General features: G+C 43.0%; 1 protein-coding gene across 16 annotated transcripts in view; it reads left to right on the top strand.

Annotated features, from left to right (window-relative positions):
- The first annotated feature begins 987 nt into the window (after positions 1-987).
- The window catches only part of ADNP2 (ADNP homeobox 2), a 79,999-nt gene continuing 53,140 nt past the window's right edge, over positions 988-27,846 (top strand). For 9 of the 16 annotated variants that reach the window (XR_007471529.1, XR_007471527.1, XR_007471532.1 and 6 more), the window contains exons 1-3: positions 1,393-9,267; positions 19,472-19,561; positions 23,279-27,002. Coding sequence is in view for 7 of the 16 variants with exons in the window: in XM_049697566.1 (XP_049553523.1) it covers positions 9,094-9,267; positions 19,472-19,561; positions 23,279-26,554 (3,540 nt within the window). In the remaining 9 variants the exon portion in view is untranslated. The other 7 variants (XM_049697567.1, XM_033406172.2, XM_049697566.1 and 4 more) reach the window with 7 other exon arrangements.

Genomic DNA, 27,846 nt, shown 5'->3' with positions numbered 1-27,846 from the left:
GAAAAGGAAGCTGAGGATTATTCCGGCAGCTTCAATGAAGTGAGAAAGGTCTGGAATAGTTATTGAGGAGCGATGAATTAAAGTAGCTGTGTGCAGACACACCAGGCCTCTCGTTAAACTGCAAGTTCTCTGAGGGCGATGTGGCCCTTTTCTTCCCCCTTGGGCTCTTGACTCCACGAAGGAAGACCCAAAGGCATTTGGAAAGCCTCCTACTCCATGATTTCATTCATTTTGAAAAATAATTATTGCCTCACAATTTTTTAAAGAGTTGGGCATCAGTGAACTTCTAGGCCGTTTAAGAGATTTAACAAATGTATGCAATTAACTTTTCTCCTACACAACATGTAGTAGCTCTAACTTAAAAATCAGAATTCTCAAGAAAAGGTGTGACATTAATTTTCTCAGAAAATAATTACAAAGTCAGGAGACCCTATCCAGTCAGTTCACCAAGATGTGTCAATCAAGGGCATACTTGTCAAAGTTCTGATAGTCCAAGTTCTATCCTCCAATGGCAGGGCAGGCTTCTCCTCACATCTGGTTTCCCATTGGCTCTGAGATGTGGGCGGGGCCACCCATTCCTGCTGCTGCCACTAGCTCCACCCCACCCCATGCAAATGAAATCAAAGCTTTGGTGAACCCACGTGATTGGTCACGTGGCACGACACACTCGCCCCACCCCCTCAAATGACATCATCACCCTCTCAAACTCTCACGAGAGTTTGCACAGATGCTGGTGAGAGGCTGGCAGGCCAGTCCACTGTGGCAGGAGGGGGGGGTCAGGGGAGGGAGCTTCAATACAGACCCCCATTCCCACTGCTGAGTCTCCAGTCCAGCTTAAGACAGGGGCCCCTAGGGGCCTGTGGGGCAGTGCCCAGGGGTCCCATGCACACTCTTCCCCCATTGGCTGGCTGCTCCGGCATGCAAATGAGGGCGCGCGTCACTTCCGGAGGCCAATCGAGCGCCATTTTCTCTTTCTGGCCGAGCTGGGAGGAGGGGACGGGGTCGCGCGGGGTGGGCGCGCGCCGAGCCGGGGTCCCGCCGCGCGGGGCTGAGGCGGGCGGGCGCGGGGCCCCAGCGGGCGCGGCGAGAGCGGCGGGGGACGCGGCGGCGCTGCGGTCGCCCAGCGGTAGGTAACCCCAGCCCGCGCCGACGCCCCTGGCCCGGCCCGGCCCGGCCCGCGAAGTCCCGGCGGCGGCCCCGCCCCATCCCGCCCACACCCCGCGGCCCGGGGCCGCCTCATGAATCCCGCGACGTTCTCCCGGCGCGGGGTAGCCGCCAGAAGGGCGCCCGTCGTTCCTCCGCGTCACGTGGGGGCCGGGGGTGGGGAGGGGGCGGGGATGGGGGTTCGGGGGGCGGGGCGGGGGGACGGGACCGGGGTGAGGGGGACAAGGGGACTGGGCGGCGGCAGGGGAGGGCCGGGCGTGCGGAGGGCGGCGGGACGGGGATCCGGGGAGCCGCCCGGAGCGAGTGCGGACGCGGGCCGAGCGGATGCGAGCTCACCCGGCCTGCGCTGTGGCGGCTGTCTCAGGAGGAGAGAACAGCCGGTAGCAAAGCTCAGTTCCTTCACCCCTGAGCGTTTGGTGTGAATATTGACCACATGCAGTTGTTGACATGAACGTTTTAACTTTTCATATGTCGTCGCTTCCTGCGTTGACGTACAGTCTGGGTGCAGAATTTCTCCTCTCACTTGGCTTTGGAACGTCCAAACCTGTAGCCACCAGTTCACCCTGTACACAGTTGCAAAATGATAAGTAGTTAAATATTTAAAGTATTTTCTTTGAATTTGAATGGGAGGCTTACCTGAATGCTCTTAAAACTCGTTCTGATTGAATGGAATGGGTGATGGCAGCCTCTTGAGACCTGAAGGACTCTTCTGTGTGGTGATTTACAATGCAGATGGACAAGTGCCGGCAGACAGCGGCGGGTACCCAGGTCTCGCCAGATAGGTGGGGCGGGGAGTCAAGGTTGTGGGGAGAGGACCGCGTGAAAAGTGCGGCTTCTGGGAAGTGCGTGTTCGTCTTTGGAAGTGAAGTAATGCGTGCGTGACTTATTTAGAGCTGAACGAACTTTGATATTCCGGTTGGAGATGCAGCTGTGTTGAGCCAGTGGTCTTTAGGCGTGGAAGTGACAGACCTGTGTGCAGGAAGGGAACGGGTGCTGGCCTGGAGGGTGGGGCGGAGATGCTCACCCGTCCGTCTGAGCAGTGGTGAGGACGTGAGAGCTGGATTCAGGGTTAGGAATTGAAGGTCGGTGACGGGAGGTGAAGGTGGAGTTGTTAAAAGATTTTTAGCTGCAGAGATCTGGGACACCTTTTTAACTTGAACCGAGGTTTGCGATGTGCTTTTGGTGAATTTGTGGTTGAAGTCCCTTTGAGGGGTCACGCCCCAGCTTTCTGCCGTGGCCGCCACTCTGGATGTCACACACCTGTTAGGGCAGTGTTTAACAAGTGGGGAGACTGACTGAAAGATGACGACTTGCTGAAGGCCACAAGTCTGAGAAGGGGTCTTCCTGTGTTTGAACCCAGACCTTTGAATCTTGCTTTCATGCATTGTACAAATACTGTGTGTGTTCTTTTTAAAATTAATTAATTAATTTATGGCTGCGTTGGGTCTTCGTTGCTGCGCGCGGGCTTTCTCTAGTTGCGGCGAGCCGGGGCTTCTCTTCCTTGCGGTGCGTGGGCTTCTTCTTGCAGTGGCTTCTCTTGTTGTGGGTCACGGGCTCTAGGCATGCGGGCTTCAGTAGTTGTGTCTCCCGGGCTTCAGTAGTTGTGGCGCACAGGCTTAGTTGCTCCGCGGCATGTGGGATCTTCCCGGACCAGGGCTCGAACCCGTGTCCCCTGCATTGGCAGGCGGATTCTTATCCACTGCGCCACCAGGGAAATCCCTGAATATTATGTGTTTTCAAAGTTACTTAAAAACAAAAAAACAACAAACCTGTATTCCAATAGTTGGGACATTTCATGTAGATTTTTTGGAGTTAGATAATGGCAACTCACAGTTCTAAGTGCTTTTCTTGTGTTAAACTGTTCTTTTCTCAAAAGTGCTTCTCAGAGTAGGTTGTGCAGAAGGAACTGAGGCCCCAGGATTAAGTGACTTGTCGAAGATCACACAGCTAGTCAGATGTGGAGCTGATTTGAGCTCAGGCAGTGCAGCTCCAGAATCTTTTGCTCGTGAGATGATTGTGTGGGGTTGCTTCTGAAGTGAAATCTTTTTAGAACTGAAAAGAAACTGAACTGAAAAGAACTGAACTGAACTGAAAAGAAAGTTCTGTGGTTTTAAAAAGTATTATATTACCTGAATGATTTTCTTTTTTGCAGTGTATTTTTTCAATAATGGAATATTCTTAAATAATCATGATACTAAAAAGCAACAAAAGAAACCCTTTAAGTGCCTCTTTGGGAAGTAATATTTTCTTGTGCACATCAGCACAATTTTTGGTAATCCCGTGTCTACCACACACTGTGAAATTAAAGGTAATTTACTATGAACAGAGGTGGATAGATTAGTGCAGCTGCATTAGCCTGCTGTTTTCTAATGGTGAAGATACAGATTTAACCGAGTACTAAGAATATATAGAGAACAGCATCAGTAAAGGATCTATAGATATGGAAGCACTGAACAACTTCTTTCCTAGTTAATTAATCCACTAGGTCCTCTTTATGAAATCTTGCATCTCTTAGAATGGAGAAATAATGGTAAAAGTCACCTTCTGTTCCCCAAAGTGATTGGCAACAGTAGACCAAGGATTTTGAAAGAATTGTTTTAAGGTTATGAAACTTCTGTGATTTACCTACGTTTTATTTTTTATTATCTTTACTTGGTTTCCCTAAAACAGCAAACTGCTGAAAAGGGGAAACTTTTTTTTTTAATTAAGCATGGATCTGTGTACTTGTTTTGGAAGGGGGCGGGGAACCACAATCGCGATGATGAGGGAATGGGGCACTTACAGTTGAGAATAAAAAGCTCTGATTCTCCAAATTGAAGAAGACAGACTTCCTTGGCCCTCCTCCCAAGCCTTGAACAAGTAACTGCCGAGCCTTTTAAAACTTGCCCAGTCACTGGAAGCCTCTTTTCAGTGCCTTCCTCCTGAGGGTCGGCCTGTCGGTAGCAGCCTTGGGAACCATCCTGTGAAAATTGGCCAATCCCTAAACTGCTTCTGAGAGTGTACCAATCCCTGTACTCCTTGCTTCTCAAAACTGTGATAAGATCAGCACTTGCTTTGTAAGGCCAGATTTCTTTGCAAGCAAAAAATTCAGCTTTTTTGTTTTGGATATATGTGGATGGTGGTCTTAACCTTGGACAATTCTATTTACCAGCTTTGGGGAAAGAAGAACCCCAAAGGATAGAGAGGATAGTGGGACTTTAAGGAGGAAATAACGGCAAGTCTGATAAAGTGAGTGGAAAGCATAAAGAAGGATTTTTGTTGAGGCATGCTCTGGCCAAGGAAGCCAGTCTGGGCTTGAAAGTGACCTTGTGCTTAATATTTAGGAATGCCACCACGAGGTTCTTGACAGCTCCTCTGTTAAATTATGCTTTTGAAGGCTAGAACCCAATTCAGTGAATTTTATTGTTAATAATTGTATTATTAGTTTTTTTTTTTTTTTTTTTTTTGCTGTACGCGGGCCTCTCACTGCTGTGGCCTCTCCCGTTGCAGAGCACAGGCTCCGGACACGCAAGCTCAGCGGCCATGGCTCACGGGCCCAGCCGCTCTGCGGCATGTGGGATCCTCCCGCACCGGGGCACGAACCCGTGTCCCCTGCATCAGCAGGCGGACTCTCAACCACTGCGCCACCAGGGAAGCCCTAATTTTATTATTTTTAACTTTACTTCCTCTGATTTTTATATCTCCCAGTTCTAAAATGCTAAATGATCCTTCAAGCTCACTTTCTACTGAGCCTGAGATATACTTTTCACATAGATAACTTGTCTGAAAAGCGTGTCTGTTCCAAATCAGCTTCTCAAACACTTCATGTTCCTTTATTACCCACGAAAAGTTCCTCCCACTGTTAACCCTCCCTGCCCCGCTCATCTCTCGTTTTATTCCAGTCCACCTTTTTGGTTTTACTTACCTTTTGCCCAGTATATTCAGACTTTTACTACCTTACCTCAGTCATTTTCTGATGCTGATCTATTCACTTGGAATGTCTTGGACTCCAAGTCACCAACCCTCCATAGCCTTTCCATTTTGAACCTCAGTGATAGGCCCAGATGTGCAAAGAAAACATGATTCCTGCCCTGAAGAAGTTCAGTCCAATAGGGAAAATAGGTGTAGAAGTAGATAATTACAACGTAGTGAGGTGAGTGCAATGAAATAAGTATAAACTGGCCACTCTGGGAATTCCTCGGAGGGGCACCAAGCTTATCCTTGAGGGAGGAGGGGTTATAAGAGGGTATAGAAGTGGAATTGTGGGCTTACAGAAATTATTTAAGATCTTGGGAGGTACTGCCAGTTGTCCTGTAAACATGCAGAAAGTACAGTTTTTCTACTTATCCTCACTACCAGTGGACATTATCAATCTTTAAGTTAGTGTTTTGATAATAAAAAATTGGCATTCATTTTTTTACCTGGCATTTCTTTAACTCGAGTTTAACTGATTTTGTTTTATAGCTTGCACATTAAAACTTTTTTTGAAATAGTTTCGGATTTATAGAAAGTTGCAAGTACAGTACAAAGAACTTCTTCCCCTGAATCATTTGAAACTAAGTTGACAAAAATGATGCCACATTACCCCCAATATTGTCTGTTTCCTACAATAAGAACATTCTCATATATATCCAGAACACAACCATCAAAATCAGGAGATCAATTTATTACCATCTAATCCTCAGACTCCATTGAAATTTTGCCAGTTGTTCCAATAACATCATTTATAGTAAAGAATCTAGTTAGAATTGCGCATTGAATTTAGTTATCTTTAGTCTCTCTCAATCTGGAACAGTTCTTAGTTTTTCCTTCCATGATCTTTTTCTAAGTGTATAATTAGTTGATTTTTAGTAAATTTATAGAGTTGTGCAACCAACAGCGCAATCTAATATTAGAACATTTCCAGCACTCTCCCCAAAAACCTATCCATGTGCAGTTACTACCCGTTCCCTCCCACAGCTGACTGCTAATCTACCTTCTGTCTCTGTGGATTTGTCTTTCCTGAACGTTTCATGCGAATGGAATCAGACAGTATGAGGACTTCTGCGTCTGGCTTCTTTCACTCAGCGTCATGTTTTCGAGATTCAGTCATGTTGTAGCGTGCATCGGTACCTAGTTACTTTTATTGCCAGGTACTGTTTTGTGGTATGGGTATGCCATATTTTGTTCATCCAGTCAACATTTGGTGGACACTTGGGTGGTTTCCACATTTTGGCTATTATGAATAGTGCGCCCTTGTATCATCTGGACACTTTTGAAGATTGCAGGTTAGATATTTTGTACAGTGCCTCTTAACTGAATGTCTGCCAGACTTCTGTGAATTACACTTTCCCCTTTGGTTATTAACAAGTATTTTGTGGGGAGATGCTTGGAAACCATGTAAAATATCCCATTCCTCACTAAACTTTCAATTTATTAAATTGTTTATGTTACCATGGACTTAAGTTTACATTCTAGTGGGTTATATTTTGGTTACTATTTCTGAATACCAAACCACCCCAAAACTTTGTAGAATGAAACATTTTATTAAAAAAACTCAGTAATTCTTTGGGTCAGGAGTTCAGGTGGGAGCAGGGAAGCTGGCTTGTTTATATTCCACAATGTCTGGGGCCTCATCTGGAAAGACTCAAAGGCTCAGGGTGACTGGACAGCTGCAGGCTCTAGAGCATCTTCACTCTTGTGTCTGCTAGTTGATGTGGAGCCTCTCCATGTGGGCTAGTTGAACTTCTTACAATAAGGAGTCTAGATTCCAAGAGTAATGGTACCCAGAGGGCAGGCAAAAGCATGTGGCATTTTTATGGTCTACCTTTGGAATTCACATGGCATTACTTCTGCCACACTTTATTGGTTGAGGTTGCCAGAAAGTTCTGCCCAGGTTCTAAGGGTGGGAGCATAGATGCCCCTACTTTTTGGGAGGAGTGTCAAGGACATATTTTAAGGAAAGCATGTGGGATGGGAGATCCTGTTACGCTATCTTTGGAAAATTCAGCGCCACAGATTAATCTGTTATTGTCATTACTTATTTGGTACCCACATTGTCCCGCATTTGGCTTGTGGGAACTCCTTCAAGCGCTTGACTTCTTTTGAGTCCTTTTGACATGTCTCACCATTCTTTGAGCAACTTCGTTATTTTCTGGCATAAGACATTCTAGGCTCATCTTGTCTTTTATGTGCTCCAGCCCTAGAATCAGCCGTTTTTTCCAAGGAGCCCTGTTTCCTTTTAATGGAAAGTGGTATTTAGAAAGTAAGATTTGAGGGACTTCCCAGGTGGCACAGTGGTTAAGAATCTGCCTGCCAATGCAGGGGACACGGGTTCGAGCCCTGGTCTGGGAAGATCCCACATGCTGTGGAGCAACTAAGCCCATGAGCCACAACAACTGAGCCCGTGTGCCACAACTACTGAGCCCATGCCCTGCAACAAGCGAAGTCGCCGCAATGAGAAGCCCCCATACTGCAATGAAGACTAGCCTCTTCTGTCCGCAACTAGAGAAAGCCTGGGCGCAGCAACAAAGACCCCACGCAGCCAAAAATAAGTAAATAAATAAATAAAATTTAAAAAGAAAAGAAAAGTAAGATTTGGGCCCAAGGAGTGCTCACTGCTACTGGGGTGTGTAACTGCTTCCAGGCTCTTGCAGTGGACAGAGCTATACAATATACACAGACACATTAACAAATGTATTTATTTTTAATCTATGTATGTGTTAAAAATAATGAGGTCACAGCTATACCTCTTATCATGGTCAAGTACCACAGGATTTATTTTAATTTTATGCTTTTTCAGGTATTTTAAAAACAGCTTTATGGAGATGTAATTTACATACCATACACTTCACCTGTTTTTAAAAAAATTATTTACTTATTTATTTATTTGGCTCTGCCGGGTCTTAGTCGCGGCACGTGGGATCTTCACTGAGGCACACGGGATCTTTAGTTGCGGCATGCAGGATCTAGTTCCCTGACCAGGGGTCGAACCCAGGCTCCCGGCATTGGGAGCGTGGAGTCTTAACCACTGGACCACCAGGGGAGTCCCCAGTTCACCTATTTAAAGTGTACTTACTAAGTGGCTTTTAGTAGGTTCACAGAGTTGTGCATACATCACCACAGTCGATTTTAGAATATTGTCATTATTCCAAAAGGAAACCCTGTTGCCCTTAGCCATCACCTTCCAGTCCACCTCAGCCTTAAGCAACCAGTATTCTCCTTTCTGTCTCTATAGATTTGTCTGTTCTGGATACTTCATATACATTGAATCATATAATATGTGGTCCTTGGTGTCTGGCTCCTTTCACATAGCATAATGTTCCCTCACACAGGATCTTTGTTGAGGCATGTGGGAGCTTTCGTTGAGGCACCAGGGCTTCTCTTTAGTTGTGGCTCATGGGCTCAGTAGTTGTGGCCCACGGGCTTAGTTGCTCCACGGCTTATGGGATCTTCCCAGACCAGGGATTGAACCCATGTCCCCTGCATTGGCAGGCAGATTGTTAACCACTGCGCCACCAGGGAAGTCCCCTTAGCCTATTTTTAAGTTGGGTTTTTTATTTGCCTTTTAATTATTGTTATGTATTCTGGATATAAGTTTCTTATCAGAAATAAGATTTACAAATATTTTCTCCTATTTTGTGGATTCTCTTTGCTTTTTTGATGGTTTCCTTCAAAGCAGGTAGGTCTTTAATTTTGATGAAGTCCAACTTATCTATTTTTTCTCTTGTTGCTAGTGCTTTTTGGTGTCATATCTAAGAATCCATTGCCAAATCCAAGGTCATGAAGATTTATGCCTATGTTTTCTTCCGAGAGTTTTAAAATTTCACCATGTGCATGTATGATCCATTTTGAGTTAATTTTTGTATATGGTATAAGGGAAGAGTCCAACTTCATTCTTTTGTATGTGGAAATCTGATTGTCCCAGAGTAAAAATTACTCTGCTTTACCAGCCCTGTTTTAAAAAATTTTATGTGTGTATGTGTATATGTACTTATTACAGTTTTGTTTTCTTCCCTTTTAAGGAAAATTTCAAAAATGTTTCAAATTCCCGTGGAGAATCTTGACAACATCAGGAAGGTACGGAAAAAGGTGAAAAGCATTCTTATGGATATTGGGCTTGACAGCTGCAAGGAGTTGCTGAAGGTAAGAAGACATAAGTAACAGATTAAGAGAAGACAGTAATATTGGAGATACTGGGGGTGGTGAGATTTGAACTGGGAGGTTTTGGAGAATGGGTAAGATGCCTCAAGATGGAAATTGCCGACTCTTGAAATGAGGCGTGGGAATAGCATTCGTTTTTATTCATGTCTTTGACTTAAAGTGGGCTACTTTAGGCTCTTCCAGTTTTTAACATTACTTTTAGGAGGGACTGTTTATAGTCATTAGTTGCAACATATTTTTGTTTTTGATCTTTGAGGGGAGTGTCTTGAATTACATAAATTATTTTATCAGAAGAAAACTAACTCAATTTTGTTAGAGTGATCGTCAAATGGGGATGCATTCTTGTATGATAGGGTTGTTTGTTTTCTTTTGTTTTTTTCTGATTTGTGAATTTAATACATTCAGTCTTACAAAAGTTTAAAAATTCAGGTCACAGTCACACACTTTATTGATAAATTATGGTCTCATATAATTTTATCTTTTCTTATAACTGGAGAATATATGGCTGGCATAAAGAAATAAAAATTGTTAAATAAAGCTTGCTTTGTAGCTTTATAGCCACCTATAATTCTATGCATGTTTAATTCATAGCTATTGAAATAGGGACCGTGTCTGCTTTGAATTTTTCAGACTTGTGAAGAATTCGATTCAAGGTGTTATTGGCCTGGGAAGAGTTCAGTTTCTTAATTTTCAAATCTCAGACTTTGAACCAGATTGACTTTTATTTATAAAAAGGTGTTCAGGTGTTCTGATGCTGAAAGACCAATACGTAACCAGGATTCTCATTAATGGTCAGAATTGATTTTTGCTCTAAAGTAAAATTTCTCAAAGGTAGACCTCAAATAGTTATCTTCAAACATTACCACCCCAGAGAGATCTTCCCCCTAAAATGCTGCCCTTTTCACTTTGTTATCTTACCTGTTCTTTCTTCAGAGCTCCTGCAATACCTGATGTTATTTGTTTATCTGTATCCCTCACTCGAATGTAAGAAGGCATGGACCACATTGTTTTGTTATCCACTCTATTACCTGTACATGCTTAACATATATATTTTTTTTAACAAATATTTTTCGAGTGAATGAATGAAAGTAAAACCCAAGTAGAGAAGTACTTTCAATAACAGACTGTGCCTGAAAGTTTATTTGGAAATAAAAGGTTGGAGGAGATACTGAATTGGAAGCTCTTAGACACTGTTGTTCAAGAACAGTCTTAAAGTGAGAGCACGGTCATTGTTCCTGCAGCTCTGTCTGTTAAGTCATATTTTATGCATGAGGAAGAAAGCAGGATAATCTTTTGGAGACAGGTTTGAGAAGGTAGATAGTGGACACATAGTCCATTAATAATAGATAAGTATGTGAGTTTAAGTAATATTTGCAGAGAATATAAAAATAACAAGCTAAGAGCACAATATATATAGACTGAGGAAATTTCAAATGATAATGTATGAGAAAATTTTTGGAATGGTGCCTGGCACGCAGTAGATGCTCAAAAAATGTGCCCTGAAGGTATAGCAGTGCCTTCAGTAACAGACTGAAACTCTCTTTGGAATATTTGGGGGATGAAGGCGTGGCTTTCACTTTAGTCCTGGCTAGCAGCTAGCGGTGTGGCCTTGGGCACATCTGTGACTCTTTGGGCCTCGGTGTCCTCGTTCCAAGGAATGTAGAGAATTAGTCAGGATACTTACCCTTGAAAGGGGTTGACAGTCTAGCAGGAGCTGAGACAAACTTGAAACAGTCATAGTGAGAAACAGACAGATCACTTCTAGCTGAGGAGGCTAGAACAGCCTTTATGGAGGAGATGAGATTTGAACTGTTTTTTGTTTGTTTTTATTTGTGTATTTATTTATTTATTTTTGGCCGTGCCGCATGGCATGAGGGATATTAGTTCCCTAGCCAGGGATAGAACCTGTGCCCCCTGCGATAGAAGCACAGAGTCTTAACCACTGGACCGCCAGGGAAGTCCCCATGTTTTTAAAGATAGGGTAGGATTCTCCAGTGGAATTAGAAAGAATATTTCAGGAACATGGAATTTAGAATCACAACCCAGTTGATTAATCCCCATCACACTAGGCTAAGTGAATTCAGTTTTTTAAAAAACTGTTCTATTTAGAAATAATAATTCAAACTTACAGAATAGTTACAAGAATAAAAATAGTACAGGGAACACTCATTACCCTTTACCCAGACTTACCAGTTGTTAACATTTTCTCCCATTTGCTTTAATATTTGCACACTCTTGCCTGTGCTGTGTGTGTGTAGTATTTTTCCCTGAGCCACTTAAGTAGGTTGCTTATCTCATGACCCTTATTACCTAAATACTTAAAGTGTGTGTTTTCTAAGAATAAGATTAGTCTCTTATATTGCCACAGGATGGTTATGAACTTAGGTAAATTTAACATGGATATGACATTTTTGTCTAATCATTTATAGCATTTTTTCCCCCTGTCAGTGGTGGACCCAATTTAGGGTCAGGTATTGCCTTTGGTTGTCATCTCTCTTTAGTCTCCGTTAATGTGAATTTACTTTTTAAATGGAATTTTTACAGAATTAGTTTTATTTTTAGGTAAAATGCCAGAAACAACTAAAATTTTTCATCCTGGAGTCCTTTGTTTTTGACATGGCGTAAAACTGGACATTCCTCACTAACTTGCTTCCTCAGTCAGCCTAAGAATTGTTTACTCATCTGAATTTGTTCAGGACTGTTTACTTTTTCTTTCCAAGACTATAGTGACACAGAAACATACATACTTCACAAGAGAAAAGTAAGAGATTTGAATGGCATACCAGAATTGTTAATTAACTATTAGGTTAAATTTTACTATTTCTTTTGGGGGAAAATTTTTGTTTTATTAATTTGTAGTTGGTCCTATATTTTGCAAAATTTTTGAAAATTCAAGCAATGTAGAAGTTCATTATAGAAAAATTAGAAAATATACACAAACTTAGAGGAAAAAAATGACTCAATTGTAAACCATTACCCCAGAATCTCCATGGTAAACACTGTTATATCTTTCCAGATTTTTAGAAACAGGACATGATCTAACTATAAAATACTATACTAGTAGCTTTGTTCTTGCTTTTCTCTGAATCTCCTATGAAGAACTTCTTTCCACGTCAAATGCATTTATTCTTAATCCATTGTATTATTTAGAGTCTCTTGGTCTCAAGCAACGAAAACCAGTACTGACCAAGTTAAGTTAAGCAAGAGGGAATTTATCTGAAGTCTGTGGGTGCTTACAGAGAGTCAGCCCTGGGGACACCTGTCCATGTGGTCCTTTCCGTTTCCTTAGCCAGCATTTCAGATTTCGTAGTGAGAAATCACTCTGCCTTCTCTGATTTCCAAGGTATATATGACTCCACTTATCCTAAGAGTTAGGCCCTCAAATCGTAGGCTGTACAGTTCTTGTCAAAAGCCTGGCTGAGAAAAGTGAATCTTAGGGGAAATAGGCTCTTCCAAGAACCTTATCTCCTTTTCTAAAAATAGATCTAAACCCTGCTACTCCTTAGAGTATCTTGAGGAGTTTTTTAAAAAGTTAACATTTGGGGCTTCCCTGGTGGCCCAGTGGTTAAGAATCCACCTGCCAAAGCAGGGGACATGGGTTCGAGCCCTGGTCCAGGAAGATCCCACATGCCGCAGAGCAACTTAACTTCTGTGCCACAACTCCTGAGCCTGCGCTCTAGAGCCCGTGAACCACAACTAACTGAGCCCTCATGCCACAAGCCCGCACGCCTAGATCCCATGCTCCACAACAAGAGAAGCCACCGCAATGAGAAGCCTGCCCACCACAACGAAGAGTAGCCCCTGCTCACTGCAACTAGAGAAAGCCCACGCGCAGCAATGAAGACCCAATGCAGCCAAAAATAAATAAAATAAAAATTTTAAAAATCAAATAGGGCTTCCCTGGTGGCGCAGTGGTTGAGAGTCCGCCTGCTGATGCAGGGGACGCGGGTTCGTGCCCCGGTCCGGAAGGATCCCACATGCCGCAGAGCGGCTGGGCCCGTAAGCCGTGGCCGCTGAGCCTGCACGTCTGGAGCCTGTGCTCCGCAACGGGAGAGGCCACAGCAGTGAGAGGCCCGCGTACCGCAAAATAAAATAAAATAAATTAGATCAAGATACTCAAAAAAAAGTTAACATTTGATCAGTTAAATTAAAGGCTACCTACATAATTTGGAGGACACTGTGCAAAACGAAAATGCAGGGCCATGGACAGGCCCCATAGGCGCACTGTCCCAACCCACAGCAGATGGGTGACTCCCAAGAGATTGCAACTTCTGTGCCAGGATGCTTCTGTTGCCTGGATCCAGGGTGGGCTCAAGGCCCCAAGTTATCTACCAAACACCTTGGTGCTGCCAGTCCAGGGTTGGGCTGGTTGCCACCTTCCTCCTCCTCTCCCCGGGTCTGCCTGGCTCCCACCAGGGCGACTGGGGAATATGGACCTCTTGACAACTTGGTTGTTGCCCCAGGTGGTGGACAAGAGTCTAGGAGTGGTTGCAGGGTGAGGGGAGTTTGGAGGGTTGTGGCGACTGAGGGCAGGGACAGAATCTGTCCCAGGACAGTGGAGGTAGGACCACGCGTGAGCTGACGCTTCAGGCCCCTGACACATGCTCCACGGTCCTATCAGACTTCACTTTATAAAATAAATTCAAAGGTGAAATTATTAACACTTTCAAAATGCTGACAACAGGGATTACACCCCAGCACTGGCCTGTCTGAGCACAGGGCTCTGTGCAACTGCATCGGTCGTTTTCAAAACTTTCCCAGTTCTTTATTTTTTTAATTTAGTTAAAAAAAAATTTAGTTATTTAACCTCATGTTGAAAATATTATTTCAGTATGTAATCAGTATAAAATAAGTAATGAAATATTTTAACCTCTTTTTTCTCTTAAATCCTCCAAGTGTATTTATAGAATTTTTTTATTATGGTAAGATATATATAACATAAAATTTGCCATTTTAGCCTTTTTTTTGGGCCACGCTGCACGGCTTGTGGGATGTTAGTTCCCTGACCAGGGATTGAACCTGGGCCCCGGCAGTGAAAGCGCCGAGTCTTAACCACTGGACCACCAAGGAATTCTGCATTTTAGCTATTTTTAAGTGTACAGTTCAGTAGCATTAATGATATTAACACTGTTTTGCAACTAGATTTTCATCATCTCAAACAAACTCAGTAACCTTGAAGTAGTAACTCCCCATGTCCCACCCCAGCCTCTGATAACCTCTAATCTACTTTATGTCTCTATAGATTTGCCTATTAAAAATATTTCATGTGAGTGGAGTCATGCAGTATTGGTCCTTTTGTGACTGGTTTATTTCACTAGCTTAATGTTTTCAATGTGGCATGTGTCAAAATCTTAACTCCTTTTTATGGCTAAGTAATATTCCATTATGTAGACATATACCGCATTTTATCAGTTCATCTGTTGATACACACAGGTTGATTCCATCTTTTGGCAGTTGTGAATAATGCTGTGGTGAACTTTGCCTCACAGGTATCTGTTTGAGTCCCTGTTTCAGTTTTAGGGTATATACCTCAGAGAAATGCTGGGTCATGTAATAATTGTTTAGCTTTCTGAGGAACCACCTAACTGTTTCCACAGTGGCTGCACCTTTTTCAGTTGCCACCAGCCATGCATGAGGGGTCCAGTTTACCCACAGCCTTGCTAACATTTGTTCTCTCTTTCAGTCTCTCCCTCTTTCTCTCCCTCCCTCGCCATTGTGGCCACTAATGATGTTGAGCATCTTTTCATGTGCCTATTGTACTTTTTTGCCCATTTTTAAATTGGATTGTTTGTCTTTTTGTTGTTGAGTTGTAGTTTTTTATGTATTCTGGATATTAAACCGTTATTAGATATGTTTTGTAGATATTTCCTCCCATTTTTACTTTCTTGATAATATCTTGATGCACAAAAGTTCTAAATTTTGATGAGGCCCAATTTATTTGTTTATTTATTTATTTTTTTTGCGGTACCTGGGCCTCTCACTGTTGTGGCCTCTCCCGTTGCAGAGCACAGGCCCTGGACGTGCAGGCTCAGGCGACCATGGCTCATGGGCCCAGCCGCTCCGCGGCATGTGGGATCTTCCCTGACCGGGGCACGAACCTGTGTCCCCTGCATCGGCAGGCGGACTCTCAGCCACTGCGCCACCAGGGAAGCCCGGTCCAATTTATTTTTGTGTTTGCAATGCTTTCTATGTAGTATCTAAGAATCCATTGCCAAATTCAAGCCAAGAAGATTTTCTCCTTTGTTTTTTTCTAAGAGTTTTATGGTTGTAGTTCTTTTTGTTTAGGTTTTGATCCGTTTTGAATTAATTTTGTATATGGTGTGATATAGGGGTCTAACTTTATTCTTTTGCATGTGGAAATCCAGTTGTCCCAGTGCCATTTATTTGACTAATTTTTCCCACATTGAATGGACTTGGCGGCCTTGTAGAAAATGATTTGGCCATAGGTGCATGGATTTATTTCTGAACTCTCAATTCTAGTCCATTAATCTTTATGTCTATCCTTATGTTAGTATTACACTTTTGATTACCCTAGTTTTGTGATAAGTTTTGAAATTGGGAAGTGTGAGCGCTCCAACTCTGTTCTTTTTTTTTTTTTTTAACATCTTTATTGGAGTATAATTGCTTTACAATGGTGTGTTAGTTTCTTCTGCACTTGCCCTTAGTGTGTTTTCGATTACCTTCATTATTTTACTCAGGTTTCCCCATGTAAAACCCTAAAAGAAGTTTTTTTTCAGAACTCGCGCTAGGAGAGTATGTGGCATGTCTTGAGTGTGCTGGACCCACATCAGGGATCGGTCCTGACCATCCTTTTCATTGCTTGGTCAGCCTCGTTAGGCAGGCCCATCCCTTGAATCTCATTAAAGTGTAGAGGAAACTAGTACTGGGTTGCTTGATTAAAAAAAACAAAAAAACACATGTAATCAGTGGGAAAGTGGAAGAGACATTGGATGTTCTTTCTGTGTATGATGTGTGTGTTGCTTAGAGGAGAGATTTCTAATGTATGATGTGGACCCTTGAGGAATCATGAAGTTATTAGGGAGTACTACAATTTCTCTGGTGGCTGCAAATTCAAATGAAGCATTGTCTGAGAATTGAAAGTAATCTCTCCCATTAAATTACTGTTATATATCAAATGTTCATAGATACTGAGGTGATTAATATTATCCAAATTTATTTAAAAGTATTACTCTTCCTATCAGCTTTTGTCATCCTCTGTTTTCTCAATTAACAGCTATCAGAGATACAAATACTGTCACATGGAGGCCAGAAAGCTTTGAAGAAGCGGTAGGGAAAAAGGGGATTAAAAAAAGAAGGTCCCTAGGTTAGAGTGTCAAAGTATCTATCAGATTTATTGAGGGAGTTAGAGATAGAAGGAATTAATGTTGACTGTCTAGTAGAAGTTTGGATCCATGATCATTTTTGCCTTTTTGTCACCTTGTGGGTTATTACCTTGTAAGCCTTTTTTTCCTCCCAGTCTTGCCTTTGGTGCAAAAGCTTGACTACTCTAGCTCTTGCTTCTCACTGCACTGCACCACGTTCCTTTCTGTGCTGTTCTGCTCAGAGCTGCCATTTCTGAGGCAACTAGTGCACTTCTTTGCATCAAGTTACAGATTAGATGAGAACATTTCAACCAATGTTTACAAATTTGGGGTTGCTGCATCTAAATTAGGGAAGCTTAAACAAAAAGAGTGCACTGAACCCACCCCATGTCAATCTTCTGAGACCTATATATGTACAAACAGATTTTTAAAAATGTGTTAACCTATGTTTCTACATCTCATGTACAAAAATATATTGAAATATTCTTAATCCATTTATTTCCTAATGATTGTGGTTTTTTTCTTACTAGCTCTTTTTTTTCCTGCATCTGACAATGGAAAGCACTCTTTCCTTTAAACCCTTCTCATCGCCTGTCATAGAACATTACTGCTTCCCTCTTCCTTTTCCAGTATTTTCTTATGAAAAATTTAAGCCTACAGAGATACTGAAAGGCTTGTACTGTGAAAACCCATGTACCTACCACGTAAAGTCTGCAAAATTAACATGAATATGTATCTACACTCATCATTTTATCTTATTGTTTGATGCATTTCAAAGAAAGTTGCAGGCATTGATAAATTTGCTGTTTTTGTATTTGAAGTGAGACTTTCGTAGACAGCATATAATTGGATCGTGGTTTTTAACCCAATATGACATTCTCTACCTCTTATTTGAGTGTTTAGACCAGAGGTAGGCAAACTATGGCCCATGGGCCAAATCTGGCTTGCTGCCCATTTTGTAAATAAACTTTCTTGGAATACAGCCATGCTTATTAGTGTTTACATATTGTCTATGGCTGCTTTTGTGCACAATGGTGGGATTGAGTAGTTGTATCAAACAGAGACTGCATGGCTGTCAAAGCCTTAAATATTTATCATCTGACTCTTTACAGAAACAGTTTACCAGCCCCTGTTATTTAATGTGATTGTTGACATGATTGGGTTTAAATCTCCCATCTCACTGTTTGTTTTTACCTATCTTATCTGTTCTTTGTTCTTTTTATTCTTTTTCTGCTTTCGTTTGGATGAATATTTTTATGATTACATATTATCTCCATTTCTGGCTTATTAGCTATACTTTGTGGGTACCTTCCTCATATAATACTGCTTCACATATAGTATACAGCAGCATGCTTTCATTTCCCCTTCCAGCCTTTGTGCTATTGTTGTCATATATTTTACCTCTATATATGTTACAAACCTCACAATAAAAGCAGTGTTCTATCCAGTTTTTTTTTATTTTATTTTTTTTTGCGGTACGCGGGCTTCTCACCGTTGTGGCCTTTCCCGTTGAGGAGCACAGGCTCCGGATGCGCAGGCTCAGCGGCCATGGCTCACGGGCCCAGCCGCTCCACGGCATGTGGGATCTTCCCGGACTGGGGCACGAACCCGTGTCCCCTGCATTGGCAGGCGGACTCTCAACCACTGCGCCACCAGGGAAGCCCCATATCCAATTTAAATCCTTGTAATAATTTGCACTTTTCTCTAGTTCTGAATTGACCTGGTAGCAATGTATTAGCCTAGGTATAGTCCAAGGCAGATGTGATATTAATTGTCATTCTCTGGCTTAACTAATTCTTTATTTTATATTAAAATAGTCTTTAATTATTAAAAAAACCCAGTAATATATACTGTGAAAGTTAGAAAGTACAGGTTATCATTTCTTTAGAAAATAGAAATATTAAATGCCACGTACCTACCGTTCAGAGATTTAGCTTTCTCTTTGTGTGTAAACATATAAATGCGTGTAGTATTTACCACAGTGAGCTCATAGCGGTCACTCTTTTTTATTGCATGCTTTTTCAGTTACCTTCATCTTTCTGTGTCATTAAATGTTCATCCTATCTAATACCCAGTCCATATTCAGATTTCTCCAGTTGCCCCCAGATATTTTTCACACTCTGTCTCTTTGAAGCGGAATTCAGTCTGAACCCTGCTGCATCTGGCTTTAGTGTCTCAGAGTCACGTCCCTTTCCGTCTTGCCGTCCCTGTGGTGTTGTTAGCCACACACTTGAGCCCTTACGTCACTCCCCACCCTGACACTCTTCTCCGTGGTGCTCGCGCTGATGGAAGACAGTGTCTGCTCATGCAGTTTCTGTCTTTCAAAACTTACTTGTGGAAATCTCATCTGTTTATTTCTTATAAAACTGTAACTTTAAAAAATATATATATATATTTATATATATTTTTGAATTTACGGAAGACTAAATACATGGAAAAAAATCCAGCACCCTAACAAGTACGGCCAGGAAGGAAATCAGCTCTGTAATAGGATGGTTTAATGAACTACAATCAAGAAAGGATGGGAAAGGAAGAAAAAAATGTGCATTGAATTTAAGACACTGTAAAAACTCGGAAGACATATTCATTTATTATTCAAGTGTAAACTCAGTAAGTACTTGGTGTAAATTAAAAGGCCGCTGCTGAGGTACAAAAACTGTAATATTAACTTGGATTATTTCAACATTTTCCCCAGGTCTCCAACTTGATGGGAACTCTGTCACAACTTGCCCTGGGCTGCATTTTCATTTCACTCTTCCCAAGTAGATTTCTTAGGTGCCAAGTAATCCCATCAGGTTCTAATTAAATATTTCTTTATCTTCTGAAATTATGTAATAATCTCTCTTTTTCTCCCTTTTTAAAAGGACCTTAAAGGCTTTGATCCAGGAGAGAAGTACTTTTATAACACATCATGGGGAGATATTTCTCTCTGGGAACCTTCTGGAAAGAAAGTGGTATGTATTTTCATTTTTGATTTTCATGTTTCCTAAGAACTTGGGGGTAAGTGTCAATTTAGTTCTGAGGAACATCATATGTTTTGGGGTTGCAGATGAATGAATGGGAGGAGGAGGAGGTGTAGTGTAAATATTCAGGGAAGTAGAAAGAAAAACAAAGTTAAACGTTTTGTGATATAGGATTATTGATGCTTTGAGAGTTTTCCGCCTATCAAGTTGGTAAAGTGATGTAGTGAAACTATTATTTGTCCTTGATTATTATATATCTCTGATGTAAGAAGGGCTTCTGATTTATATAACTATTCTCAGTAAAAAGAAATGTCATGACTTTATATGTAACGAAGGTACATCCTGGTTTCAAAAATTAAAATAAGAATATGGAGTTTGAATCGAGGAACACAGTTTATAATAATTTGAAGCCTCACACTTAGGCAGATTCGAGCTAAAATATGTGACATACCGCTGAATTCTCCTTCTTAAAGTGTTTTCTTCTGGAACACCCTTCCTGCCCCCCAGCCACTGGACTATAGCACCTTCATCAGCGTCAAACCAGCACGTCCCAGATATGACGTCACTGCCTCCCCTCACCGCTCCCCACCCCCATTTGGCCAGATCGTGCGTCCCAGATATGATGTCACTGCCTCCCCTCACCGCTCCCCCACCCCATTTGGCCAGACCGTGTTGACCTTGGGAATTCTGGCTTTAACAACAAATTCCTGTAGCCAGTGAGTCATTTCTCCGTCAGAATTTTACTTAAAAAAATTTCCGTTGTCACCTTGTCCTCCTGAGTCCTGCTTTCTGCCCTGTTTTGTATCTCTTATCCTCCTTAACCCGAAACTCCCCTCTCTACCCACAGATACAGGGTTCCTTGAAACTGCTTTGATTTGGTTATTCTGCTCAGAACAGCTCATAGCTATTCAAATATGCCTTGTTTTGAAGATCTTGGCTTTGTGAATATTTTCTTGGGCCTCCCTGATTTTTCTCATCCGAATTCTTAAAAGATTCTGTAACATAACATGCAATATAATTTATAATTTATGCTTTTCATCAATAAACATATTTTGAATTCCTGTTACAAACTAGGTAAAACTTTGAGTGCTTGATACAAAGAGGTGAAAGTTAGGGTTCTTTTCCTCAGGGAGTTTATGTTTTTGTTCGGGTGAATAGGGCCTAGCATAAAAAGTTAAATAACAATATGAAAGAGTGGAGATTGAATTTGTTAAGTAGATACCATATTGAGAAAAAAAACCAATAAACCACTGTTGCCTGGCATGGTGGAGGCTGTGTTGTCTGCTCGTTTTAGTACCTTACCCCTCTCTGTGCCGTAGGTAGCTTCTTGCTTTAATTTGTCTCTGGGTAATAGGATATGTGAACAGAGACAGTTTCGGGCACCATAGCAGAAAAGTGTGACCCTGCTGGATTATGTGGCTCATGCTGCACAGAAGTGAGATGTGTTGGACTTTTGGGTTTGGGACTGAGACGCTCAGGTTATATCAGGTGATGGAGCCCAGCTGTTGTGGGACCTGAGGACGAGGCCTTAGGCTGACAGAGAGACAGGGACTATCACAGGGACAGGATTTCCACCAGCACCCAGAACACCTGACTCCCCTTCTTTTCTGCTCCTCTTCTTGGTTATTTTTTCTAACTCTGTTACAGTGAACCAAGGTCTCACGCTCAAATTGTTTCTGATTGGTCACTGTCCTAGAACTTTCACATACAAGTTTTTCTCTGAACATTTTGTCAGGGATTTTGTGCTTATGGACTTACTATTTATTTTCCATTTTAATAGGTTTGTAGTGGTATCTGCTCTGGTGTTAGTTTGCATTTCCCTAGTGACTGATGATGTTGAGCATCTTTTCGTGTGTTTGGCATCTGGATACCCTCTTTACTTTAAAGTATTTGATGCTTAAAATGTTTTGCCAGTTTTCTAAAAATTGGGTTATATGTTTTCTTACTGAGACTTTAACATGTCCACAAAAATGATTCTGGACACAAGTCCTTTATTAGATATGTGGTTTGCAAATATTGTCTCCTAGCCTGTGGTTTGTCTTTTTATCTTTTAAACAGTGTCTTTCAAAGAGCAGATTTCTTACTTTGATGAAGTCCTGTTTATCATTGTTTTCTATTATGGATCATACTTATGGTGTCATATTTAAGAAATCTTTTCTTAGCCCAAAGATCTGTTCAATACTAACAGATAGTAACAAGTTGTTAGTAAGTGCTATTGACTCTTTAATTGGGTGTAATTTTCGTTAAGTATCTGGTTTTTCAGTACAGCATTTTGTGGAGTATAAGATGCACCATTTTAAAATGAACCACTAATGAAACTAAAGTAATACTTCACACTTAAGCTGTGTTGCAGCATTGAACTGTCAGTTGTAAGGTGTTTTCAGATTTCAGAGATATTAAAATATGGGGGGAAGAGTGTGTCAGAGTTAGTGAAAAATGTTTTTTTACTTTGTGATCTGTGGTTGGCTGTTGCCCTAGGTTTATTATAGATCCTCCTTGAAGTGCCAGAACCCGGGATTTCTAATTGCTGGGAAGGCAGTAGTAACATGTTGAATGAGTTTGGGTGATTTCTCTGACCAGTGACCCAAGAGGAAAACTGCATGACTAGGAGAGAAGGTGACAAAACCCACTGGAGGGGAGTATGTGTATGTGTGTATGAGAGAGAGCGGTCACGAGAGCACAGATCTGGGAAGGAGCGGGGTGGCCTGTGGCCACTACAGTAGCTGGAAAAAGGATTGCAGAACGGGAAGGCCTCTGCCCCAGTGTTTAACCTGTCCGCACCTTAACCTCCCTCCTTTGTGAAACTAGGGCCCATGTTTCCTGGGGCACCAGCTCTGGGGTCCGGAGGCTGTCATACTGCTCCAGGTTGTCAGACCAGCAAGGTTTCCTGGATGCTAGAACAGACTGTGCTCCTCAGTTGGCCAGCTGCTGTACAAATGTCTGTTCTTGTGCCCCAAGCTTGTTGAATTTCCCGTATTTGCCTTACAAAGAAATACCGTACTGTCAGAGTTACAGTCTGTGGCCTGAACTTACCTCAGGATTATTCACAGTGAGTTAGGCACAGTCCCTCTTTCTTCAGTGCTTGTCGCATGGTTTATTGGCTACTTGCTTGTGCCATGCGCTGTCTGTGTGTCTCCTGCCTTCTCCAGGAATCTGGGAAATGGAAGACAGTGATGATGGGGTTAACAATTTGCAAGTTTGGTTATATTAGATAAATTCCAGAAGTTTTAGAATTTGGAGTAAAAACAGCATTGGAACTAAGAGAAGTGGGATGAGAAGGGGAGACAATAACTTTTTCGTGCAGAAAATTGAGTTTATTTTAATTAATGCAGTTAGGACTGCATCAATTCAAAGTATAGGACTAAGTAATGAGATTTGTGGTTTAATGGCTGGCTTGGAAACAGGGTTCAGCTAACTGTGATTTTGGGGCCAAACTGTGTTTGTATGGCCTACATGCTGAGAATAGTTGTTACATTTTTAAATGTTTGAGAAGGAAAGAAATTGAAAAGAATACTGTTTTGTGACATGTGAAAATTTGAATTAAGGTCTCTAGTGTTATTTACACGTTATCTGTGGGTACTTTTCCCTTACAACACAGCACTAGATCTAGCCAGTTAGAAGAAAAAGAATCATATACTTGTCAACTGTAGAAGGTGTAGCATCTGATAGTTTTATTAAACTATGCTTGACTTTCTTTTCTTTTAACAGAGATATCGAACAAAACCATACTGTTGTAGCCTCTGTAAATACTCCACAAAAGTGCTTACTTCATTCAAAAATCATTTACATCGTTACCATGAAGATGAAATTGACCAAGAGCTGGTGATCCCTTGTCCAAACTGTGTGTTTTCCTCTCAACCCAGAGTTGTGGGAAGGCACTTCAGAATGTTTCATGCACCTGCTCGGAAAGTCCAGAACTACACTGTGAATATTTTAGGTGAAACTAAATCATCTAGGAGTGATGTGATAAGTTTTACATGTTTAAAATGTAACTTTTCAAACACTCTGTACTACAGCATGAAGAAGCATGTGCTGGTAGCCCATTTTCACTACTTAATTAATTCCTACTTTGGCCTGAGAACTGAGGAGATGGGTGAGCAACCAAGAGCTGACGACCCCCGTTCTACAGAGAAGATGCCCCCATCCGACAGGTATTACTGTAAAAAGTGCAGCACCAACGCCAGCAGCCAGGATGCTTTAATGTACCACATCTTGACGTCGGATATACACAGGGATTTGGAGAATAAGCTTAGGTCTGTGATCTCAGAACATATTAAGAAGACTGGACTTTTGAAGCAAATGCATATTGCTCCAAAACCAGCTGCACGTGTGGCTGTACCACCCAACAGCAGTGCTCCGGGCATCCCAGCCACATCTCCTTGCTTCCACCTGGCCTTGCCACAGAACAGTCAGAGCCAAACTGTGGTACAGCCAGTTCAGGGTGCGCCCCCCCCGGTGACTGGGGCCTCGGGCGCTTCTGGAAGCCTCACCCACTCCCCGCCTGCCGTTGCCCAGTCTCATGTGACTCTGGTCTCCAGTCCTCTGCCAGTGGGCCAGAGCAACCTCACTCTGCCGCCCTCAACACCTCAGCCTGTCTTTCTCTCTCATGGAGTTCCACTTAATCAGGCAGCAAACCCTCCTGCGTTGCCCTTGAGTCAGCCAGTGGGACCTGTAAATAAGTCGGTCGGAACCGGCGTCCTCCCCATAAAGCAGACCATCCGCCCGGGGGTTTTGCCCCTCAGCCAGCCTGTTGGGCCCATAAGCAGACCAGTCGGGCCTGGAGTTCTCTCGGTAAATAGACCTGTTGCGTCCGGTGTCCTTCCTGTCAATCCCTCTGTCACCCCTGGAGTTCTTCAGGCGGTCTCGCCAGGGGTGATTTCTGTGAGTCGGACAGTCCCGTCAGGGGTCCTTCCTGCGGGACAGATGACCCCTGCTGGGGTTATCCCTTCAGGACAGACAGCAACTTCTGGGGTTCTCCCTGCTGGCCAGGTGGTTCAGTCAGGGGTTCTCCCCATTGGCCAGACAGCGCCATCGGGGGTGCTCCCCACTGGGCTGACAGTCCCGCCGCGGGTCCTCCCTCCTGGCCAGACGGTCCCACTGAGGGTTCTCCCTGCAGGCCAGGTAGTCCCACCTGGGCTCCTTCCTCCCAACCAGACGGTCTCGTCAGGTGTTCTCCCTGTGAACCAGGGTATTAACTCTGGTGTTCTTCAGCTCAGTCAGCCTGTCGTGTCAGGGGTCCTTCCTGTGGGCCAGCCAGTGAGGCCGGGGGTCCTGCAGCTTAATCAGTCTGTGAGTACCAACATCCTGCCTGCTCATCAGCCCATCAGACCCGGGGCTTCGCCAAACACCGCTTTCCTAACATCAGGCTCTATTCTCAGACAGCTGATACCCACAGGGAAACAAGTGAATGGGATTCCCACATACACACTTGCCCCAGTATCTGTCACTTTGCCTGTGCCCCCTGGAAGTGTCGCCACTGTTGCCCCCCCCCAGATGCCCATCCAGCTCCTGCAGTCGGGCACGGCTGCACAGATGGCCAGCTCCATGGCCAGCCTGCCCTCCCCACCAGTGGTGGTAAATGCCACTCAGAATATGTTCGTTCAGCCTTCTTCGTCTGTGGCAGAGGCAAATCAGGTGCTCAAACAGGCAAAGCAGTGGAAAACCTGTCCAGTTTGCAACGAGCTCTTCCCTTCCAATGTCTACCAGGTCCACATGGAAGTGGCACATAAGCACAGCGAATCCAAATCCGCTGAAACACTGGAGCCGGAAAAGCTGGCGGCATGTGCACCGTTTCTAAAGTGGATGAGAGAGAAAACAGTTCGGTGTTTGTCCTGTAAGTGCTTAGTCTCAGAGGAGGAGCTTATCCGCCACTTGCTGGTGCACGGCCTGGGGTGCTTGTTCTGCCCGTGCACTTTCCACGATATTAAAGGCCTCTCAGAGCATAGTAGGGCTATGCACCTAGGGAAGAGGAGACTGCCCGTGGACTATAGCGACAAAGGATTTCAGCTGGATGTCGATGCCAATGGCAGCCTGCTGTTTCCCCACCTCGACTTCATCACCATCTTGCCCAGGGAGGAGCTGGGTGAGCGGGAGGTCTACTTGGCCGTGCTGGCTGGGATACACTCCAAGTCACTGGTGCCCGTGTACATCAAAGTGAGGCCGCAGACCGAGGGTGCGCCCGGGAGGCCTGGCAACCAGGCGCTGACCTGCCCTTTTTGCTTCGGCACCTTCGTGACGGCTGAGGCGTACGAGCTGCATCTGAAGGAGCGGCACCACATCATGCCAACGGTGCACACGATTTTGAAATCCCCGGCTTTCAAGTGCATCCACTGCTGTGGGGTTTACACGGGCAACATGACTCTGGCAGCCATTGCCATACACCTGCTGCGCTGTCGGAGTGCTCCAAAGGACAGCAGCTCAGGCCTGCAGGTCCAGCCTAATTTTATTGAGAACAGTGAACTGCTTTTAGTCAATGGTGAGGTGATACACGACTCCAGTTTTTCTGTAAAGAGAAAGATGCCTGACGGCCAGTTTGGGGCTGAGGAGCAGAGGGAGGGCGAGGAGCGGCCTGTCCCCACGAGCGCTGACAGAGAGCCATCCCCGGAGAAGGCGACGAGCGCCGTGCCTTCTAAAAGACAGAGGAGCGAAAGCAGGACGGAGGCGCCCCTTGTTCACGACGACGCTCTCCAGGTTTTAGCGTTAAATCCTAAAAGATATGAAGACCGTTCTTACGAAGAAAAAAAGCAGTTTCTTAGAGATTATTTCCACAAGAGACCATATCCCAGTAAAAAGGAAATAGAACTGTTATCCTCACTCTTATGGGTGTGGAAAATTGACGTGGCTTCATTTTTTGGAAAAAGAAGGTATATTTGCATGAAAGCAATAAAAAATCACAAGCCTTCTGTACTTTTAGGCTTTGATATGTCTGAACTTAAAAATGTTAAACACAGATTGAACTTTGACTATGAACCACAAAACTTGTAAAAAAAAATTAGGAAATCTAAAGTACTAGATACTTAGTAGTCTTTTTCAATTGAGATTTTTAAAAATGTTATTTTCTTCACTGTATGTTGAACTAATCAATTTCAGTGGTCTTTATGCTGCTCTTTAGATTTATTTCAGGTGCTCAGAAAGACTTTTATATAAAGAACTGAATAGTTCTTTCAAATTTATTGTTTCCTGCAGCTTGATTTTGTAACAGTTGTTTTTCATTTTTTCCTCTGTCATGTAAATTAAATCTTTTGATATTTCATGCATGCCTTGTTTTCCCAGTAGTGTCAGTATCGTATGATAAAAACTGAAATCTATATATGTTTGTTTTTCATTTAAGGAAATTTCAGCTTGTTTCAGAATACTTGATTAACTGCGAATTAAAACTGCTCTCCCTCAGCTTCACAAGTAGCAGCAGATGATACAGTAAATGTTTAGAGAAGTGAGTAGAAGCCCCTGTGACATGTCTGGTTCCTTAAGGATGCACTGCATTAACTTATGCTGATTTCTTCTTGTAAGGTATTTGCTTATTAGATTATACTTTCGATTTACGTTTTTTCAGGTTTGTCCTAACAGCTGTTTTTGATTGTAACTCAGAAAACCAAATGTTTTCATTTGTTAAAAATATACTGAACCTGAAGTCTGGTATTAAAGCTCATAAGTCAAGAGTTATTTTACAATAAAGTAATTCTGTAGGTACAAAAATACTTCTCAGTGTAGACTTTTCCCCTCTTTTTGATACGCTGATAAGTCTTTTCTCCATTCAAAGATATGACAATAAATCTTTAGTGCCTTTAGAACAAACACTGAAAACACACACACAAGCTCTCCTCCTAACCTAACTGTTCATAAACCAGTGAAAGGGAAGGACCGTGTTACTCAGGAATAAAATGTTGACCCCTGGGTGTGGCTACTAACTGAAATATAAACACAGGTTTTCAGGGGACAAGGTGAAATGAGTAGACCGGAGCTAGTCTCCCGGTTGGTGTATTAAATCTCTGACAGTTTCCTAGAGGCAAGTGTATTCATTGGGGGAAAGGGCGTTCCCATGGCCTAGCTGTCCAGGTTACTGGGATGGGCACTGCCAAGGCGCTCAAGTGCAGTGCGCCCTCTGGGCAGCTAGGCCTCGGCTCTGTCACACGATATAAAACAACTTAAAGACCAGAAGCAGCCATGGAGACCGTCCAGTGTAGACCTTAAGTCGCAGTGCTGGTGATACACGGCAGAGGCACCTGGGCAGCATACCCAGAAGATAAGACAGCCTCTGGGAAACAGTGTTACCGTAT

This window comes from Orcinus orca, chromosome 15, assembly GCF_937001465.1.
Source record: "Orcinus orca chromosome 15, mOrcOrc1.1, whole genome shotgun sequence".
Classification (NCBI taxonomy): domain Eukaryota; kingdom Metazoa; phylum Chordata; class Mammalia; order Artiodactyla; family Delphinidae; genus Orcinus; species Orcinus orca.
The sequence above is the reverse complement of the archived record's forward strand: the minus strand, read 5'-3'. Positions and strand labels throughout refer to the sequence as shown.